The 19,452-nt window shown below is 44.3% G+C and overlaps 1 protein-coding gene across 1 annotated transcript in view; it reads left to right on the top strand.

Moving 5' to 3' along the window:
* Positions 1-15,931: 15,931 nt before the first annotated feature.
* The window catches only part of tll1 (tolloid-like 1), a gene marked incomplete at its 3' end in the record, with an annotated part of 67,919 nt that continues 64,398 nt past the window's right edge, over positions 15,932-19,452 (top strand). The window contains exon 1 of the mRNA XM_080759878.1: positions 15,932-16,683. Within this exon, the coding sequence (XP_080616004.1) occupies positions 16,503-16,683 (181 nt within the window). The 5' untranslated portion in view covers positions 15,932-16,502. The remainder of the gene's footprint in view (positions 16,684-19,452) is intronic.

The raw sequence follows: 19,452 nt of genomic DNA, 5'->3' as shown, positions 1-19,452 counted from the left end.
TTTCTGTTCTGTTCACCTGTTAAATAAAATAGCCAACCATGGGTTTTGATCACTACTCCTGCCTGGCTGTCCTGCATTTGGGTCCTCACCACCACCACCACCAAATTGTGACCGAAATGAAGCATACATCTCAAAACATCGCCCTACGCACCAGTGGTCCTGTTGGATGGGTATAGTGCAGCTTAGTTTGAACCGGGACATATAGAGCCAACAGATTTGATTGAAAAATATCTGAAGATTTCATTATTATTATTATTACCAGTAAGACGCCTGAGGGCGAGAAGCGAACTCGCCCTGCACGCATCCACCTCGTTGACGGCAGACTGCTGGGTGAGTGCTGGCGCTTTTGCATTGGGGGGTCAGATCACATGGAATGAATTCTGTAATGGCCATATAAGGAGCTTGTCTTGAGTGTACAGTGTTTGATGAGGGCCCAGGACAGGTAGAGCCGGGCCTGAATTTTCGGGCCTTTTGAGAACTCTAGTTTTCACCGGCTGCCAGGTGCGGCTGAACTAATAACTTTGGGGTCTAGTTAGCCCCTCTCGGAACCCTCCATAAAGCTTTTATGAAATTTGGATTTCGCTTTATTGTAGGGTCCCTGTACATTACTTCATTTTCGAATGGGAATGTTGGAACGCGGACATAAACATCCTCCACATTAAGTCGATCTGCGCACTCTGACGACTTTTTTTTCTAGTGGGGGCTTCTGAATGTGCGAACTATAAGTACCTATACATACCTCTGAGAATATCTCCTGTGTCGCGGAAGCCGTTAAGTATTTTTAATCCATGTTTGATTAAAAATGTCGCTTTGATTCTTCTTGTTTATTTACAGTTTATTGTACCGCCTCCCGATGTGCGGTTGGCTTTGCCGGCTACGTCCCTGCCTCTGATCTGCTCCGTCATAGCCACTAGCTAGCCAGATAGGCGGTACAATGAGGTGTCAATAAACAAGGTAGGAAGAGCGACATTTTTAATCAAACATAGATTAAAAATACTTAACGGCTTCCACGACACAGGAGATATTCTCAGAGGTATGTATAGGTACTTATAGTTCACACATTCAGAAGCCCTCACATGAAAAAAGGCGTCTATGTGCGCGGATTGATTTATCAGAACGTGATTATGTGTATTTATGTGTGCGTACCCGGTGGCAGGGTGGCGCTGGAACAGGACCCCATGGTATAAAGTCTTAAAAATGTCAGAAACTTTACTACCATTGGGTTCTGCTTGTGGGGCTAGGGTCTAGTCTAGTTTGAATGGACAGGCGGGCCTGTTGAGGACTCTAGTTTTTGCCGCTTGCACTAATAACTTTGGGGGCAGAACAGGTCAGCTCAATATACGGGTTTGAGATCAGATGTAGCGTTGCTGGTTTCTCCATGTCACGAGGCGTGGCGGGCTGACAGCCATATATGGTGGACTGACTTACTGACTGGCTGACTGACTGACAGGTTTTGCAGGGTTTCATAGCAATCTGCAACCGATGGTAGCGATTATTATGATTATTATTATTACTACTACTACTACTACTACTACGTTTTGTTGTTTTGCAGAGCAGTTCCAACTGCAGTCTGCAGGAGTGACATTTTCAGTTAAATGTAATACTGACCACCCTGCATATAAGAGAGCTGAACAATTCAATTGGATTTATGTTTGAAGGTTTGATAAATATTGGAGGTCAAGTGTCACAATAATTGTATTGTCATGGGACTGGTGCCATTTAACCTGTTATTACTAGACTCAGCCAGGAGATGGCGGTGGTGTTCCAATGTCCTCACAATCAATTGACTGCTCAGCTGTTAGCTTCAGCTAACTTAATTGTGTCCAATCATGTACCACAGAGGTATTCAGGTTTTCTTTCCAGCCATTAACACACTAAAGTGAAGAGAATGGAGCTACTTAATGCTTCTGAAGGTTTTGTTTGGAGTGATAACCTGTGATAATCTCCAAAGTTTCAACATCCTTGGTTCAGCCACTTGGAGAAGGTTAAAGTTAAGTTTAGGGCTCGTGATTGTTAATTTAACTCAGAGAGTGCATTAAAGGGTAGGCCGAAACACATTTTGTATTTATTTATTTCCTTTGTTTTTTCATTTGATTGAGACAAATTAATACTTTGTCTCATCTCATCGTTTTCATACAATGACTCTGACATCGCCACCAGGTACTGTGATGCTCTGCCAGATCTTCGGCTGCAGAATCCATCCTGTTGCTGCTTGTTAAGTTGCCAGGGCTTCCATCAGTCAAGAAGTTTCTGAACAAGACTTCTGATGTCTATTTCACAGATGTGGTTCCATGCCTTAATTGGAACATTTGGCAGTGTTTTTACTAACTTAAATGTGTAGACTTAACGGTTGTATCTTGCAGTGTAGTCTCTGTAGCTCTATGTCTTGTGAGGATAGTATACGGACATAGGCCTACTGTATCTGATATAGCCTAAGATTTTAGACTCTCGTAGATGTATTTATCGATTCTGCCACGAAAACATGGGACCCCCCCCCCCCCCCCCCCCGGACCTAGAATTTCTCTTAACATGTAAAAATGCAAAATCTAAGGTGCTTACATTGCTACCCCACTTGACTTGCGATCTGCTTTTGAAACCTGTAGATGCGTTGTTTTCAATTTAAAAAAGTGTTTTGATCCACTCTGTTTCGGAATCTGTCATCCATCTTGGATCTCTCCTCATCGACCCCAGTGAATGCAACAGACAGACAGACAGACAGACAGACAGACAGACAGACAGACAGACAGACAGACAGACAGACAGACAGACAGTGTTTCAGGGAGTTATAAGAAGCAAGGCTTCTGTCCTTTGTGACCTTTAACCCCTATTGCTGCATTCAGATGGGCAGATGCAAAAGATACAAAGTTGCAAATTAAGCTACACAGCATTATGCTTTTGCATTGTCCATTGACAATGAATGATAGACTGTAACTTTGCATCTGCCCGTGTGAACACAGCATATGCCTCATACTTCAGTGTGGCTATAATTCGTCGTATGATGATGTGTGTTTATGGCAACAAAAAAAATAATCTCTCTCTTTCTTTTGGTGGGTGGGAGGGGGTCAATCAATCTTTGCATTTTTGCCTATAATTAAGTGTCCAAAATAGGGACAGGCTGGATGTGGTTAAACTCACCAGTGGGCTTTTTCAATTTAATTATGGTTGATTTTGGTAAGCATAAGGTTTGGCGCAACGTGCTTTTTTCTTCTTTTCTCAGCCCCATGGTTTTTTGTCTTTGACTTTCATTGGCAAAGTCTAGTTGAGCAACACCAACACAGTCTCCATAGTTTAGGGAAAGTAAAATTGAGACTAGTTTGACAGGACAATTTCTTTCTCCATACACTCACAAGACCATTGAGCACACATTGATTGATTGATTCTGAAGAGGCAATAATTTGATGCCATGCAGAAAAAGGGGTGATATAGACACAAAACATGGAATAACACCTGCCCTTGCAGTATTGTTGCACCCAAGGTCGCCTGTTAACAGCTGTCCTCCAGTCAGCTGCAAAAATACCCTTTGATCAAATCTGAGGATCTAGACTTGAACTTCATGCGGTTGCCAACGAACATAAAGTTATAGAGCCAAATGAACACAGAATGTGGTTGTCCCCATGCAGCATGGATGACAGTGTACGGTTGAGGCATGGAAGGAGATGGATAACAGGAATGTTCCTAATTAGTGAGTGGTTTCCCTTTCGGACTTAAGTCTTCATCTCTTCTCCCAGATGCTCACAGTGGCTACAGGGTCATCTCCTCACAACAATAGCCCTTCTGTTCCATGCTCTCTGTGTGTGTGTGTGTGTGTGTGTGTGTGTGTGTGTGTGTGTGTGTGTGTGTGTGTGTGTGTGTGTGTGTGTGTGTGTGTGTGTGTGTGTGTGTGTGTGTGTGTGTGTGTGTGACATATGTGTAACTGTTTTAATGCGTGTGTTTGTGTTGTTGTGCAGTACATGTGCGTGTGTGTATGTGCATGTCTGCCTTTCTGTAACCAAACAAGACAGTATCATTATGCACATATGCAAGTGCTTACCTTGTTTTCCCATGAAGCCACAGGCCTGCAGAGCTGTCACGGAACAACGAGACAGCTTGTCCTGTCTGTGAAGAGATTCTGCATTAGTACACACATCCACTGTTAAATGCTATCAGACAGACAGACAGACAGACAGACAGACAGACAGACAGACCCTCTCTGCTCATTTCCACTCTATACCGACAGGAAGCATATCTGTAAGGAGCATAGGGCAGGAGCGTTGATGGACACACCACGCAGAGTTCCTGAAGAAGTGCCGTATCAGCAGAAGACTACATTCATAAACAAGTATGCATGCACGGCACGCACGTACATACGTATACATTTCTGCAGGTCTATAATATAGATACTCATTCATTTAACTTCAGAAGAGTCTAACTTGAGTCTATAATTGCGTCTAAATCCACAGCGTTTGCTGTGGATTTTGCTGTGCAAGCAGTTTTGTTTGCGTTGAGAAGCAGTGTTCTGTGTCTGCAGGGAACAAAGGTAAATCACACGTTAGGAGATACCATTGAAGTTATGATTTATGGAACTTCGTAACAAGCACATCCAAATCAAACGAAACCTTCTCTTGTGACTCATTTCATTGTTCTTCGTGTCTCCATCTTCATGTCCTCAACCACTATCTCTCCTCTGTGTGTGTCTATTTTCTGTCCCCTCTGAATCCCTCACAATGCTTGCATTACTCTTTTGTCTGACTGCTGAGTGACTCATAGGTCATGGTAAGATGCTACTTTCAAATTGCTGAAAAATAAAATAGGGCTTAAAGGTAGTGTAAGTGATGTTTCTTAAACCAAAAGTTTGCATCATTATACTCCTATGAGGATTACTGATTTCCTCTATAGTCCTGTAGCCTAGCTGCCTGTAGACCTTCTCGCAATTTGGTGTTGAGACAATGGACTATAGCCCATCGTCTTTTTGAGGATTTGAAAAAAAGACAAAAATCACTCGAGACAATATAGCCCATGGACTTTCGTATTTTTCTCAAACCCTCGTTTTTCATAATTTTTGATCATGGGCTATAGCCCATCTCAGACGGCATACTGTAGCATGCTGTTTTTCATCATTTTTGAGGATTTGAAAAAAAGACGTCAATAACTCGAGACAATGGACTATAGCCCATGGTCTCGGAGTGATTTTCGTGTTTTTTTCAAATCCTCGTTTTTCATAATTTTTGACCATGGGTGTTGCGGTCTCCAAGCAAAGTGCATACATTTTTAAATAAACTTTAATTTACTTTAGTTTGACCTGGAGATGCCGGCAAACACAGGAGAATGAGGGGGGGCCCAGGCCACCCCCTGTAGGGACGTCGAAGCTGTTCCCCCCGCCTAACTTACAATCAACTATTACTACCAACGAAAACAAGACTGCCGGTCATCCCCAGGCCAAACTAAAGTAAATTAAAGTAAACTCAAAACAAGTATTGACATGGTGTGGGACTGAGATGTTGCTGGGTCTGTGTCTGCCATGACACTGAGCTGGCTGGCTTTTATAGAGAGGGCTGCAGCAGATGACAATTAGGGGAATCTGCTGCAGGTATGCCAGTCTGGGTGTGTCAGTCTGAGTGGGGAGGAGAGACAGAGAATTAGCACAGACAATGATTGAATGACTGAGTATGTGTGTGTGTGTGTGTGTGTGAGTGATGTCATGGCCACACGCAACAATGGGCTATAGCCCATCTCAGACGGCATACTATAGCACGCCGTTTTTCATCATTTTTGACCTTGGGCTATAGCCCATCTCAGACGGCATACTATAGCATGCTGTTTTTCATCATTGTTGACCATGGGCTATAGCCCATCTCAGACGGCATACTGTAGCATGCTGTTTTTCATCATTTTTGAGGATTTGAAAAAAATACAAAAATCACTCGAGACAATATAGCCCATGGTCTCGGAGTGATTTTTGTCTTTTTTTCAAACCCTCGTTTTTCATCATTTTTGACCATGGGCTATAGCCCATCTCAGACGGCACACTATAGCATGCTGTTTTTCATCATTTTTGACCATGGGCTATATCCCATCTCAGAAGGCATACTATAGCACGCTGTTTTTCATAACTTTTGACGATGGGCTATAGCCCATCTCAGACGGCATACTATAGCACGCTGTTTTTCATCATTTTTGAGGATTTGAAAAAATGACAAATTACTCGAGACGATGGACTATAGCCCATGGTCTCGGAGTGATTTTCGTCTTTTTTTCAAATCCTCGTTTTTCATCATTTTTTACCATGGGCTAGCCCATCTCAGACAGCATACTATAGCACGCCGTTTTTCATCATTTTTGACCTTGGGCTATAGCCCATCTCAGACGGCATACTATAGCATGCTGTTTTTCATCATTGTTGACCATGGGCTATAGCCCATCTCAGACGGCATACTGTAGAATGCTGTTTTTCATCATTTTTGAGGATTTGAAAAGAAGACGACAATAACTCGAGACAATGGACTATAGCCCATGGTCTCGGAGTGATTTTTGTCTTTTTTTCAAATCCTCGTCATTAAGTGGCATGCTATAGTGCGTGATTCTTCATCATTGTTTAGGATTTGAAAAAAGGTGAAATCGCGGAAAAGCGAAAGGCTATAGTCCATAGTCTCGGAGGGCATACAAAAATGTGTGGTGCTATACAGGCCGTCCTGGAAAATTTGGGGAAGACTGCAGAGGTTCATCGTTGGCATCCAGGGAGTGTGTGTGCAAAATTTGGCATCGACTGGGACTCAATGTCTGCCAAGGACTGAATTGACTGATTTTTTAGCAACTCCACTACTCCAGCAGCGCCAACGACGCCTTTATCGTCTTTTTCAGACGGGTATAACATTGGGCAAAAAAAAAAATATATATATATATATATATATATATATATTTTTTTTTTAACAAAAAAATTAAATTAAAATTAAATAAAAAAATGTATTGAGACTGGTGCTTAGGGACTTTTTGGCACTTCTTAATAGCGATGGATGAGTTAATGGCTCTCACTACTACACACACACACACACACACACACAAACACACACACACACACACACACACACGAGGGGGTGTAGAGTGAGAGGGAGTCAGAAGGAGAGAGAGGGGAACAGAGAGCAGAGCAGCTCAGTTTGCCGTTTAAACAGAGGATTTCCTCCTTCTACCTCTCCTTCCCTTCACTCATGCTGTTTACATAAGGATGACTACTTCACGCCAATGTGCGCGTGCTTACATACACATGCACGTGCAATATGTACATCTTTATGCAGAAATACGTGTGCATGTGTGAACCCGCACGTTTGTGTGAATGTACGTTTGTGTGTGCGTGTGTGTGTGCGTGCGTGCGTGCGTGCGTGCGTGCGTGTGTGTGTGTGTGTGTCTGTGTGTAACAGCGATTGCGTGTGGTCTTTGGTCCAGAAGCTAAAGTGTGACCTTTGACCTTCCTACAATCTATTCTATATTTGTAAAGTGGTACCCAAAAGTTGAAAGAAAACCAAGGAAGAAAACCAAAGCCACGAACAGCTACGTCGCTACTGCAACGCCCACAACACCATCTTACACACCACACTCACGCACACTCACACACACTCACACGGGCAGTGACGTCACACACTTACCCTTCGCAGTGTTTGAAAGCTATCTCCTCATAAGGCGGCCGACGCCAACGCAGACCACCAGCCGTCAAACAATAGTCTTTGCATTGGCACTAACACTGCCTCCCTTACACACTCACGCCGGCAATGCATTTGTTTAATACAAACATTTTCGCCCCAATCACCCACACCCCCGAGGCTTCCCTACACGGAACACTAAGCACTGCTGCCTATGCTGTTGCCCCAACAGGCCCAGAAACAAGGCCTTTAACCACGCTACTTACATACACTACAACTCGCTTACAATTCGCAAACCTGGCAACACTGCCCCTCGGCCTGTTGCCCCAACAGGCCCAGAAACAAGGCCTTTAACCACGCTACTTACATACACTACAACTCGCTTACAATTCGCAAACCTGGCAACAGAAGAGAATCGGCTCTCGCAGGATAACAGAAAGAAGGAAGGGGAGAAATTATAGGCTCACTATTTTGCTTATTCCTTCTAAATCTCTGTATTTACAAAATAAATGACTCAGCGAATCCCTTAGTTAAATCAACATTGTTCATTGTCACTACTTGGATTGTGCCGAAATATTTACATTACACGTATAGCTTTTGCTATTTTCGCCTGCCAGCCAACTGCCGACTACACACACCTGCACACACATGCACACACACACACACACACACACACAGGAACACACACACAGGAATAGCCATGCAGGCTATACGGCGGCGAGACAGCACGTTATAATTTTCAGTTTCATTAAATAACTGTCTTTCTCAGCACGCGCACGTGCGCACACAACATTATTCAAGTGAAATGCGTAACGCCAATATTGGGCTCATATAGGCTACCAGTACCAATACATTTGTTACTAACATTAGGTTGTGGCGAAGTAGAAACGTGGAGAGCAGATAGTGTGTTTTGGACAAACAGGCTAGGTATTGGTGTTGATTTGGGTCAGTCTATATGGCTAAAGATAACACATGACGTCGGTGGGAGAGGAGTTATTGTGTGTTTTGGACAAACAGCGTGGTGTTGTTTTGTGTCAGCTGAAGCTTCATGTGTTTGTGTTGGAGCGCCTCAGTGTGGCCGTACAGGTCATGTGCAACCTCTTCTACAGAGAGATGGAGACACTAAATCTCAGCTGGAGAAACATGTTTGCATGCATGCATCGCTGCCTTGCATGCTGTGTGCTACTGTTGAGTCTGTCACTTACTTTGACTGCTTTATGACATTGTCTTTATGTTAATTTAAGAACTCTGGACATATAGGTCATTGTTTATTAACTGTTCACACGTGTAGCCTATTGTATGTCAGACTGTATGTCTGTCCCACAGTCACAATCCTGAAATATTCACACTACTTTTGGATTTGCAGGCTCGGCGCCACGGGGGGAAAAGGGGGTATATGGTTACAGACAAAACAATGGTACATTTCCAGGCATTCAATTAAATTCCATTGCTTGAAAGGAAGTAAGTAAGGATGCATCTTAATGATCTCCCATCTAGAACTGGAAAAACAACATTCCTCACCTATAGGCCATCCTTGGGGTGGGGAGGGGTGCTAATGTCATTGTTGCAGTGGTCAGGGTGCTTAAGTGGGCAGCTACTGTAACTAGCCAGGGGTGCTAATGTCATTGTGCTGTGTGTGGTCAGGGTGCTTAAGTGGTCAGCTACTGTAACTAGCCAGGGGTGCTAATGTCATTGTGCTATAATAATAACTAATAACCCATCCGTTACTACATGTGGAGTCAACTCCCGCAATTTCTTTCTTCCCATAGTGCGTGGCGAAGTAACTCTGGGATGAGTTCTCGCGAAGCGGGTGAAAATTCTAGTAATACATAACAGTAAAGTCCTTCATTCATATTTACAGCAGTCTATATGCAAGTTTTACAAGGAAAAAAGAAAACTACATATTACATTGTAAATATATCACTGTCTTTTATACAGTATTATTAATACATGGTATACTTCAATTAATTTGACCACTGCAGCCACATACATGCGTTGGAATGCATGAGAATATATATTAAGTTCAATACACAAAAGGGACTTGTGTGGGTGCCCCCAAAAAACCAGCACCTTGCACTATGCCAATGTTTCCCAAACAGTGGGTGGGAACCCATTTTGCGGTTTTGTATGGATTGCAAGACATTGGATCTCTTATGGGACTTGAAATAAACCATTTGGGAGAGTGTTGATTTTTACAGCAAATTTTGATTCAGCTTTATTCATCGTCATTTTAATAAAATAATATTTCGTTTCGTTTCGTAATTTCGTCACCATATAAGTTTGTATTTAGGTTTCGTCAGTGAAAAAACGTAGCCGACGAACATTTTTCTTCATCGTTGTAGTCGACGAAATCAAGACTAGTAGTTTGGGAACTACTGCACCCAGTGTCCACCCAGCAGGAGGGAGGCGTCCATTCCTCCAGTCTTCTACCACTACAGCACACAGCGAGTCACCAGAGAGAGAGAGAGAGAGAGAGAGAGAGAGAGACTGCAGTATGTGACTATTGTGACTGCATGTCACAGAATGAGGGACAAATAGAAAACACTAAATGTGACATGTGACACGAATTATCTTGACACACACACACACACCACGGACACTTTAATACTGTACATTTTGTGTAAGTTAATGTTCTATTTGTATGTTGATATTGTTTGTTATATTTTAGAGAGAGAGAGAGAGAGAGCTACTTGCCTACTTCTAAAAATACTACTAAATTACAATAGTCTTGCCCTGTTAGGGCAACCACACTAACTACCTTCTAACTGATAGATCATAGAGCAACTGATAAAGATGACAATACTGACAATGTTTGTACTTATATCATGGTCACCTACCAATGCAATGCAATGTTTTACTAAACAGTGTGTGTGTGTGTGTGTGTGTGTGTGTGTGTGTGTGTGACTCTAATTTTGAGTTGACAGTGCCCAGGATATTGGATTCTGTTAGCATCTGTGTGTGAGTACTGCAGGGCCTATACGTGCATGTGTGGATGTGCATGAGAGCAGGAGAGGACAGAGGAGAGATTTGAGGCCTATTTGCAGGTACGTGCATGCATGCGTGTGTGTGTGTGTGTGTGTGTGTGTGTGTGTGTGTGTGTGTGTGTGTGTGTGTAACCGCAGTTGTTTGAGGAGAATGCAGAGCTAATAATAGCACACCATACCTGCAGACCACAGCACAGTGAGTGGGGGGTCCTCAAGGGCGTTGCAGCTCAGAAGAGGAGGATTTCAGTGTGTGTGTGTGTGTGTGTGTGTGTGTGTGTGTGTGTGCGTACATGTCTGATGCATGCATGAGTGCCAGTGAATGTGAAGGTGTGTGTTTGGCTGTTTGCCCATACATGCATGTGCATTCGAGTGTGTGTGTGTGTGTGTGTTTGGCTGTTTGCCCATACATGCATGTGCATTCGAGTGTGTGTGTGTGTGTGTGTGTGTGTGTGTGTGTGTGCGCTTTCTTGGTCAGAGTGCTGGCGAGGTAGTTTTCAGAGAGTTTCACCCAGATCAATATGTGCTTTAAATAGGGACACAAACAGCCCAACGCAGCATTAATCTTAATAGCGTCCTCGTATCTCCACAGGGCAGCATTTTGCTGAATAGATTGGCTGCGAAGAGGCAGACACAGATGTATTGTGCAAGTGGCTGGAGAGACACAAAATCCACTCAAACACCTTCTCAACTCCTGCAATTAATTAAGTCCTGCAGCCTGCAGTGCATGGAGCTGGAGGGCAGGTCCAGATGGTAGGCTTAGGCTACACACAAACTCTAAGGCTGTACCCTAGCCCTTATTTTAGGACTCGAACTTCAGCAGGAATTTTCGAGTGAACATTCGGACCAATCATGACAAACACAATTTTTCGGGCCAAACAAATAATTAGAAAGTAGATAAAATGGCACGTTACAACACATTTTGTTCTTCTTTGTAATTATTTGGTCCAAAATATTGTGTTGTCATGATTTGACAAGAGTTGGCTTCGTACGACGCTTAAAGGTCTTTACGTTTTGAAATGCCTATGGAGAAAATGAAATGGAGAATAATTTCCTGGGCCACTCGTCGTTCTGGAAGGGGGAGGGACTGCAACGCTCTATTGTGCAAAAGGATGCCTGTTAACAGATTAAATGTAAGCAGGGCGCAGCAGGGAATCGAACCCCATCCCAGTAAACCAGGAGCTCCATGCCTGTGCCAAAGTGCTTAGTTTGCGACGCAACGCAAAAACCTACCCTAGGAGTCCTACCCTACCAGCCCTACCCTACCAGCAGCAAAGAATACAAAAACAGATACTTACCGTGAACCATCACGTTCTTCTGCAGATGACAGGCAGTGTCCACAAGTTAGGTGAAATGAGATGAAATGACAGAACGGGACGAAATTGTGGCAGGCGACGCAAAAGACGCAACGCAAACGAGTGCAACAGCAGGCAGCTCGACGCGACGCAACCGCAGGAAGCCGGAACGCAAACGCAAACAACACCATCAGTACCCTGCAGAACCACACCAGCGACAGCAAAGGACAATAAACAAGATTTGTACTCACTGCGCAGCTCTTCCCAGCAGCAGCTAGCGTACAGTTCCTACCTCAATGTCTTGTGCAGGGAGGGGGGCATCGGTCTGGGACACTTCACATGGGCTCCAGGGTGGGGGTCCTCGGAAGCCTAAATTGGTGGGGCTGTGGGGCCCATGGACATGGCTCGTCTCAGGGTCCAGGGCTTGGTGCTGCCTACACCACTGGTGCAGTGACTCTTCATATTCTGGAATTACATGAAGAGAAAAGATAAGTGTCATTAGTGTTATGTAGGCCTACATCACATTAGAAACACATGTGGCTGTATAGCCTTGTCAGCCCACACAACCCATATTTTACAACTTATCATCCCTCCCCCATTATTTTATAATATATAACATGACATATATATATATTATAATAGAATACATCAATATTAATTATTAAACCAAAAGTTCAAACATAAATCAAATGCTTTCAAAATAAACAAACAGTTAACCAGTTGATCCAAGTTAATGACACCAAGCCTATATGACTCACCGAATAGTAACCAAGGATTGTCACAGTGAACAGGAACCTGCTGTTGCTGCCAGTGCCATGCTGCTGCCAAACATTTCGGCCATCTTGCATAGGTGGGAGTGGGAGTGGGGAGTGTAGGAACTGATGTCACCTTTATACTGCCTTGATTGACAGTTGACATGGGTTGCCATTTGCGGGTTGCCATGTTGGCTGGGTTACACTTACATTTTTAATATATACATTTTCCCCCAACATTTGAAATATGTTTTTCCTTCAGCTTTGAATGAAGTTTAAGCCCAACATTGTATTGTGCGTTTGTCACAATACCAATTTTATATTGAAGATGAAGTGTTAGCATGTTTAACCAAAGTGGGTGTGTGTGTGTGGGTGTGTTTGTTGCTGATTGGCTGCAGGCCCATCACCAAATTAATGTGCACAGGGGATTTTGGAGAGGGACAGCACAACAAGGAGATAGACATAACTTCTGACAGGAATGCACGAGAAATTTACTTTTTAACATACAGTATATAACATTCTCGCAGAGATATATTTTCGAGTTAATAAATAAATAAATATTTATTTATTTTTATTTATTTATTTTATAAAAAAAAAGAAAGAGAAAAAACGAATGGTTCGAACCCATTCATTAAGATTTGAGTGCCAACCCTAATGAGCGAACATTCAAACCTTGAATGTTTGGGGACAGCCTTAACACACACACACACACACACACACACACACACACACACACACACACACACACACACACACACACACACACAGACACACACACATACACACACACACACACACACACACAAAACGCAGGCACATGCAAAGTGTATATTGTTACTTGCGCAAGCAGAGCGCGCAAGTAATCGTTTCGCTTGGTCTCTTCGAAGTGAAGCCAAGTTTTCTTCAACGGTAAATCTGTGCCTGGTTTGCTGGGACTAGTTACAACATTACGTCATCCTTGAGAGAGTACATGGTGTGTATATGACGTAATGTTACAAGTTACAAGTTACAAGTTACAACATTACGTCATATACACACCATGTACTCTCTCAAGGATGACGTAATGTTGTAACTAGTCCCAGCAAACCAGGCACAGATTTACCGTTGAAGAAAACTTGTCTTCACTTTTTGGAACCAAGTAACCACAGTATACTGCTAATCAAATTACAACTAGAACAACTACATACAGTCTGTGCCTGGTTTGCTGGGACTAGTTACAAGTTACAAGTTACAACATTACGTCATATACACACCATGTACTCTGGTCCCAGTTCACAACGATGACGTAATGTTGTAACTGGTCCCAGCAAACCAGGCACAAACCTACGGTTGAAAAAAACTTGGCTTCACTTTTTGGAACCAAGTAACCACAGTATACTGCTAATCAAATTACAACTACATACTCTGTATGTAGTTGTAATGTGATTTGTAATTTGTAAATCATTACTGTTTTTCTGTAAAAAAGTAGTTAGGTAGCAAATAGTTACACGTAATGATTATACATTTCAAACGTTCCTTCACAGAGATACTGAGATGTGATACTTTCCAGCGATCGAAAGTACTTGCGCGCTCTGCTTGCGCACTAGTAGGCCATTTATGGCCTACTAGTGTGCAACAAGCAAGTATGCACTCGGCAGAGTGCAGTTCTAGTTAGCTCTGTTTTGCCTCTGTTTAAAATTTGTAACAAAGTAGATTCCAGTATTCTGGTGGATTTGGGGAGTTTGATTTGTATCAGACTTTACTAACATAGGATGCATTAAAAAGCCTTTGACCTTGTGTGCGTGAGCAAACTGCGTCTGTCCCATGTGTATTTTGCCTATAGCCTATAGGCCAGGCCTTATTTTCTTTTACATATGGAGATTTCTATGCATTTGTCTGTCATTACCTTCACCTTTGCTGCCGGCATATGACTAAATTGGAATTGGAATTTTAATTTGTGTATGGATGCAGCCTGGATGGTCTGCGCGCATGTGTCACAGCCAGGCACAGCTAGCCGCGGCCAGGGGATTTGCGGCCAGGGCCCGCGGACAGCTTGCGGCTGGATTGATCACGTGACGTCGCGCACCTCTCTCTCTCGGTGACTCGGTGTGTGTGTGTGTGTGTGTGTGTGTGTGTGTGTGTGTGTGTGTGTGTGTGTGTGTGTGCAGCCAGGGCAGGATTAGTGGCGAGCATCAGAGACAAGCGACAAGCGTCCCGGTAATCTCTCCCGTTGGGGGGAAACATGGGCACGTTGGGAATGACCCGTCGTGCACCGTGCGGCGCCCGATGAGCCCGGGCGGCAGTTGGAGGCGCCCCGGGCGGCGTGGGAATACCAGAGGACCTGCACACGGAACCCCCTCGCAACACGCACGCGCAGCTACAGCAGGTAAGAACTTAGTCCTGCAGGATAAAAACCAAAGGTGTTGCTGCGTGTCAATGTGTTCAGCTGGGCCGGTCTGTCAACAACAACAACAACAACATTGTTTGTCTTTCAGCGTGCACGTACGGGGCCGCGAAGAGATAATAATAACGGGAAAGGTCACTCACAACACAAACTTAAGTTTGACCATAACCTAAACGGATCATAGTAACCTGGCAGATAAGGAGCCTATACCTGGTGTCGCTCGGCGTCAGGTCAGCTTATGAACGTCTGCTCGCTGTAGGCTAAGTAAATGGACCTTTGAGCAGTTGAGTGGAGTGGAGGGCAGGCCTGCTGCACGTACGTATTGATGCTGTCTGTCTGACCGGCGCAAGGATGGAACCAAACCCACGCAAAAAGGCATTAATGGCCCCAACCCAATCACACCTAATTGTGGCCATGAAGCTTCCTAAATACTTCACACATGCACTAGGCCGCCTCCTTTCACCGTGGTGGTGATGCATAGAGCAGCGGAGCCTCGGGGCTATATGGGCCAAATTATAACCACAGTGTTACTTTTATGGCCTACCGGTTTAGCCGGCTATATTCCAGATTTTATTATATATCTATCTGTCTGTCTAGAGAGAGACAGACAGACTGACTACTTGCTTTTACGCCCCAAGCCGCAAGCAAAGGAGTCAGGAAGGACTAGGAAGGACTGATTGACGCACTCGGTGTGTGAAAGAGTGTGCGCTTTGGAGGCGGTGCGTGCATGCGCTGAGTCGGTCGTTGTGAATGCATGCAGGACACACAGCACTGGCACACACAGAGTAGCGCAGGACACTCGCAGAGTTCGGACAGAGGTGGAGTAGTGGAGAGACAGTGATACACACACACACACACACACACACACACACACACACACACACACACACACACACACAGAGAGAGAGAGAGAGAGAGAGAGAGAGAGAGAGAGAGAGAGAGAGAATAGGGTGACCCCAGTGCGTCTTTGCGCTCCACTCCACACTACACGGCAAGCGACAATAAAGTCTAGACTCTAGCCTATACCTCCTTGACTGAGAGCCCGATCACTGTCGCTCTCGTATTGATCTCTCTTCATTTATTTTTGTACTATTATCATTTCAGCTCTACAACACCTGGAACACGCCAGAGGCAGCAGCGGAGTGCACAGTTCTTCAACAGACACTTTGTTCATGAATAGAAACCCATAGGTTAAAGCTGCAGCCCGTCCACCATGGAGCACACTCAAACGGGTACAGTAAATTAACAGTGTCCGACTTGAGGTGTTCTCTTCCTCCTCTCCCGTCCCCGCGCGGACCTTCCTTCTCTTCACAATGAGCCGTTAAATTCCTGTCCGTCGCGGATGCTGCCGTGGCCGTGGGACTTTCTCTGGAGAGCAGCGGGTCAAGAACATCTCGGAGCGGACTCTGGAGGAGAGGAGAGCGGAGGAGGAGAGCGAGTGGAGGACGTCCATCCATTCATTTTGACCGCACCGTCCTCAGATGGAGCGCGTGCCCCCGCCACTGGCCGCTAAGATGCGCTGGATCACGCTGCTGCTCGCCGGCTTGACTTTCTGGAGCAAACTGTCGCTTTGTGACGGCTTCGACTACGAGGAGACGAATTATGAGTATTTCGAAGAGGAGAAAGCGGAGAGCATCGACTATAAAGACCCGTGCAAAGCCGGTAGGTGTCATATTCTGCTTTTGAGTGATGCACATTCAATCGTCAATTTAGGCAGCCGTATAATTGATAGCATAATAGTCATTTATAAGAGGGTATGAGAGTCTGGTAGGGTAAAAATAGACCAACCATAATAAATTACGAGAGTGTAAAAATTGCAGCTTATTGCATGTGTTGTAGCAGGGCTGCACTAAATTAGCGGTTCTGGTTTGTGGTCTTGTGGATACTTGCGGTGCACTTCTGTTCTTAATTTCTCATGTTTAATTAAATTCAAAGGTATATTGTATATTGGCATGAGAGAACGCGCGCGCACACGCGCGCGCACGCACACACACGCACACACACACACACACACACACACACACACACACACACACACACACAGGCGCTAGGGGTCAAGTGGTTGAGCGCTGCGTGTGTTTGTGATTGTGAGTCTTACTGCAACTGAAGAAAGTCTTTCTGAAGGACATCAATCATCTGATGAATTGAAAATGGTGGACCCTATTGTAAACAAGTGTAATGCTTCATGGTGTCGTCCACAGTAACAGTTTATGTATTGAGTTGTGCTTTCGTTTGGAATGTTCCATTCGGCATATACTGTGAATAAATACTTCAATCAATCAATCAATCAATCAAGAATAATAGGGGGGGTGTGGGGGGGGGGGGCGTATTTACCTTTCCTCCACGACCGATATACGAATCATGATGGGGCAGGCAGGCGGGTGGAGGGCATGTATATGTGCAGCCCATTCACTGTCCTGTCCCGTTTGGAGATGTATAGCCTATAGTCCTATACTGTTGTTTTCACAGCATTGTGGTTCTCAAAGTGGCATGGGGACCCCCAGGCCATGGGTCCTCATGGGCCCACGGTCCCCGCATATCCCATAGGCTGGATATTTGAAAGGCCTATATGGAGTATAGATCAGATCTATTTAAAAATACATCTTGAAAAATGTGAAAGATTTTGAATCTCATAATGTAATGTAGCCTAATGACGTAGTAATGGTCAAAGCTCATGATGTAATAACGGTCCAAAATGTAATAAACTTAATTGTAATACAAGCTCATAGTGTAGCCTATAATAATCTCATATAATGTAATAAAATCCCAGGGGGGATCCTGGCACAAAATCCTCTCAGATGGGGGTATAGGACAAATAGCCTAGGCTATGTTAATTTGGACGTCCATGACATGAATTAGTTTGAGACCACTGCACAGAAATGCGTCAACTAATAGCTATTGGGTATAGTATATAGCTTAGAATTGCGCCTTATTTTGAGCCCATCTCAATTTTGAGTTGACAGTGCCCAGGATATTGGATTCTGTCAGCGTCTGTGTGTGTACTGCAGGGCCTACGTGCATGTGTGAATGTGCAGAGTGGGAGAGGACAAAGGAGAGATTTGAGGCATATTTGCTAGTGCGCACGCGTGCGTGCGTGTGTGCGTGTGTGTGTGTGTGTGTGTGTGTGTGTGTGTGTGTGTGTGTGTGTGCGCATGCATCCTGGTAAAGTTTGCAAGGACCTGCTGCTCATGCAGCAGGTGCATGCATGAAGCTTGCAGGCATGCACGGTTGGACAGGATCGAAACTGCAGTGGAATGACAATAGAACCACACAGAGAAAATATGTTTGAACCAAGAATGTGCATGCGTGCGTGCGTGCATGCTTGCGTGCGTGTGTATGTGTGAAAGAGAGAGAGCAAGAGAGAGTGATTTGCTGTGTTTGTGTGTGTGTGTGTGTGTGTGTGTGTGTGTGTGTGTGTGTGTGTGTGCGTGCGTGTGTTGTGTGCATGCATGCGTGCACACGTGTGTGTGTGTGTGTACACTGTAAAATGACAGACCTATACAGCACTGTAAATGTTTGTACTCCCAATCAACAAGTTGTTGTACATTCAAAGTCAAAGTCACGTTTCTACATAAATCATGCTGTATATTAATTTAATCCCACCCAACTGGTTTGTATGTTATAGTGTGTTAGTGTGTGCCTGTGATTGTGCATGTGTGCATGTCTTTATTATGGGTGCTCCACCCAAATGTGTGCAGATGTTTTGGACACAAATTCTGGAGTTTCACTTAACAATTTCATTACAGGAATGATTTCTACAAGAATGTTTCGCACAAACAGGGCAGTTGCTATACAACATTTGCATTTAGATTTTTCTCGGCCAACCCCATATTTGGCCAGCTCTGCCTATATATCGGCCGTGGCAGAGAAATGTCACAAAACTCCATTGACCTGCACATTTAGGTGTTTGAAGATATAAAGTTACACCCTTGTCCAGCTAACCATGCAAGCTTATATTTATGCTCGCATTCGGCTCAAAAATGAAAGCCTGGGGAAAGGCATTGGAAAATGTGACATAAGAAGCCCACTTCCTTGTATTCTGCTAACCAATATAGTGCAGAGGTGCGTCGCTCCAAATTTGGTGATGTCAGTGTTCTCCGCTGTTTTCTACCGGGGAAGGGAGGAGGGGGGCAGGGGCGGGTGCTCAGATGGGTGAACCAATAGGATCCACCCATCTAGACCAGAAGTCACAGGCTATACCCTTTTCCTGACACAAGAAATCTATGGGCTTAATATTGATGACAGCATGGATCTCCATCCCTGATGATGTCACGTGATGTCACGAGGCATGACCATATATGGAGACGTGGGGTGACAGACGGACTGACTGACGGACTGACTGACTGACGGGAAATGCATGCATTTTTCATAGTAAATGCAACCTACCGTTGCAACAAATACATTAGACTGCATAGCCACGGTTATTATGCC

This window comes from Protomyctophum bolini, assembly GCF_963924005.1.
Source record: "Protomyctophum bolini genome assembly, chromosome: 3".
NCBI lineage: Eukaryota > Metazoa > Chordata > Actinopteri > Myctophiformes > Myctophidae > Protomyctophum > Protomyctophum bolini.
The sequence above is the reverse complement of the archived record's forward strand: the minus strand, read 5'-3'. Positions and strand labels throughout refer to the sequence as shown.